General features: G+C 33.4%; 1 protein-coding gene across 1 annotated transcript; it reads left to right on the top strand.

The window, feature by feature from the left end:
- The first annotated feature begins 264 nt into the window (after positions 1-264).
- Positions 265-1,651, top strand: LOC133879182 (uncharacterized). Its single transcript, XM_062317718.1, is given in 3 exon segments — positions 265-391; positions 522-725; positions 1,053-1,651. Coding segments are annotated over 3 exon segments (930 nt in total).
- Positions 1,652-3,498: the final 1,847 nt, after the last annotated feature.

The following is a 3,498-nucleotide window of genomic DNA, read 5'->3' as shown; positions in this document are numbered from 1 at the left end:
TTTAAGAAACCTCTTGCAATGTTGTAATATAATTTCATACTCTGAACAACAGCCTTTTCCTTAAAAAAAAAGAAAAAGAAAAAGAAAAAAGAAAGATAATAAGAAGTATATGGGGTGGGGGCCTGACAGGTACCATACAAAATCAATGATAATATTACTGCCTATTGAAATAAGGTATATATGTAGCTGATTGGATTCTATTGTCTTGCCGCTTGTTGTTGCTTATTTGTCACTAGGAAAACAAGGTTAAGGGATATGGAAACGATGGCGTCTAGTGATTCCATAATTTCCATTGGAAAAGAAGCTGAATGGAGGACTTTGTCATTAACATTATTCCCCCTGCGGAGTGGCTGGAATGCTGTATCTACAGGTTCCCAAGAGACTGCGCAAGGTAAAGAAAGAATCCTATACCCATCAGCTCGTTTCAATAGGACCCTTTCATCACCGTGAAAATGAATTGAAGGACATGAACATGAAGATGCACAAACTGAGATATTTGAAAGCTTTCTCTGATCGGACAGTGAAGAGCCAGGAGGATCTTCGAAAGATTATTAAAGAAAATGAAGTAAAAATCCGTCATTGCTATTCCGAAGACTGTAGGCTCAACAGTAAGGATTTTGTGAAAATGATTCTATTGGATGCCATCTTTATAATTGAGCTCTTCTTGAGCATTGATGAAAATGACGAAAATGATTACATAGTAAAGAAACCCTGGTTGGAAATTGGTATACGATGTGACTTGTTATTACTCGAGAATCAACTTCCTTTTTTTATTCTGGAGAAATTATATATGTTTGCCAAAAATGACTCTTCCAGTTGCAACCATCGCAAAGAAGGCAAGCAAGTTGAGGAACACAAAAAGGACCTCATGAAACAGGATGCTCTTTGTCGAGCTTTCCCACAATTACTTTGGCCAATATGATCAAAAGAAACAGTTTGTAGTCGGTGAGGAAGTAAACCATTTCACAGATTTACTAAGATATTTCTTGTGTTCAGTACCAGATCAGCTGGATCATGGAGAAAATCTGCGTAATCTAAATTGTGCCACAAAGGATTGAAATTCATACCAGCTAAGGAGAGACGCTTACTTGACATAACATTCTCCGGGAATGATTGCTTGAAACACTGTCCATGGTTCAATTTGTCATGGCTCTTGGCTTGCTTACCATGCTTGAAATGCTTTCCACACTTGGAGCGTATGCAATGTATCTTGGAAATTCCACCCCTTAAGATTTTTGACAGTACTGAATTTCTTCTTTGAAACCTCATGGCCCTCGAGTAGTGTCATTATCCACTTAAAGCTTACATTTGCAATTATGTTTTGCTTTTGGACCAACTTATCGACACTGAAAAATATGTGGATTTGCTAGTTGAGAAAAAGGTCGACATTGCTAACAATATCGGTAGCAACGCTGCTGCGACAACTTTAATTAACAGACTTTGTCTTGAGATTGTGGTAGATGGATCCTGTTACTCTTCTCTACGTCGAGAGATTACAAGCTACCTTGATAACCCTTGGAACAACACCATGGGAACCATGAAAAGCGTGTATTTTCGTGATTTTTGGAGAGGCAGCGGAACTGTGGTTGGACTAATTGTCCTGGGTTTCACTTTCTGGGGTTTCCTTAGGCCTTATTTCATGAAGGTTTGAAGTATGTATGGTTTAGTGTTCATTGGAGTGCTTTGTTTTTAGTTGCAATGGATGCATGTCATTTAATTTGAAATTTGTAATCTTGTTTGGTTTGTGATATCGATCCTCCCCGTCTTAATAGCTTGTAATCCTAATTAAACTTTGTAAGTGGTTTATGACATTGGAGTGCTTTGCTTTTAGTACTTGCAATGGATGCATGTCATTTGAAATTTGTAATCTTGTTTGGCTTGTACGTGATATATATCCTCCCCGTCTTAATTAATAGCTTGTAATCCTAATTAAACTTTGTGAGTAGTTTATGATATTTCAGCAATAAAAAATGTGGGAAGTCTATGTGTTTTAGCATCTATGGAGTGTCTTTATTTCAGCGAATAAAGTTTTACGCCATGTGGTTACTACTGAAATCTATCCCATCTATGCCAATATCAGTTTTTTCATATGCTGGTAGTACTGCGAATGTTATATATGTTGCATTTGTTGTATAGAAATGAAATATAATATATGTTAATTAGTATACATGTTTCTATTTTCCTATTTGAATTTTCTTCACGCCCCTTCCTTCCAGTTTCACGTGATAGCCTCTGGCCTTCACGAATTTCATTCAGTTCACGCCTTAAGCCTTCACGTGAAAAGGCTTCACCATCCAATTTCCTTTCTCCTTTATTTGACTTGTCAACATTCTCATTTCTTTACTCTTCTCCTTTTTATTTCCTTTGAAAAGTCAACAATGGTGGCTTCCTTCTTTTCTCTCTACATTGAACGTGGTTATATATATATATATATATATATATATATATATATATATATATATATTATAATTTTATTTATTTATTTATTCTTTTAAAACAAACTTTTGAAAATTCTCAAAATTCTAAAATTTCATTTTTCTTTGAGCCTAATTTGAGCTAACCACTTTTATACGAAATCAAGAACATAAAATTAGACAAAAATATACTTTCCAAATAGATTTGATATAATTTAATACCAAAATATTCTTAATTATCCTAATAAATTTCTTGAGTGTTACAATATATGTCTAAAAATACAATTGTGACCCTTAAATAAAAAAACAAAAAATTTCCTCCACGGTGGAGGTCGGCCATGGAGGGACCAACAACCGAATCACCTCTAGGCTACGGGACGGGTTGCTGAAATCTATTATAGCGCCCCAGATTTTAAACTTGAAAAATAGAACGTCTTAAATTAAAATTTAAGACTAAATAAAAAGACTAGTCTAGAGTTGATGCTCGATCCACCAATTCTGGCGCTCGATCCGCAAGACTTGACACTTGAACGGCTTAATACTGTAAGAAACAATATTCACATTTAGCAACCGATATAATTATATGTCTTCAGACGAATCAGACGCAATATTAATCATTGAGAAATTTATAAGATTATATGAATATTTATGAAAATAAATATTCATTAGTTTATAAACCATGATTTTATAAATAAAGAATAATATTATTAGTTCAGTCGGAATTATAATATTTATTAGTATCATGATATTTATTATTATGCATAATATTATTTGGTATAATAATATTATCAATGTAATAATATTAATAATAAAGCAAACTAAACTTAAAAAATGTTTAAAATTATACCCTAATGAGTTAAATTAAATGGTAAAAACCTAATAAAAGAAAACACCTACAAATAAAAATATCTGCAGATCTTTTATTTAACTCAGATTGAATTTTTTTTTTTTTTTTTTTTTTTTTTTTTGAGTGAAACTCAGATTGAAAACTTAACTCAAGTTTACGAAACTCGAAATGCTGCAAATGCAAGTTCGTGAAAAATATCTTGCTCCTCCCGCCTATATAACGCACCCTCCTTCCCCT

This window comes from Alnus glutinosa, chromosome 10, assembly GCF_958979055.1.
Source record: "Alnus glutinosa chromosome 10, dhAlnGlut1.1, whole genome shotgun sequence".
NCBI lineage: Eukaryota > Viridiplantae > Streptophyta > Magnoliopsida > Fagales > Betulaceae > Alnus > Alnus glutinosa.
Note: the sequence above shows the minus strand (reverse complement) of the source record. Positions and strands in the feature narration are given on the sequence as shown.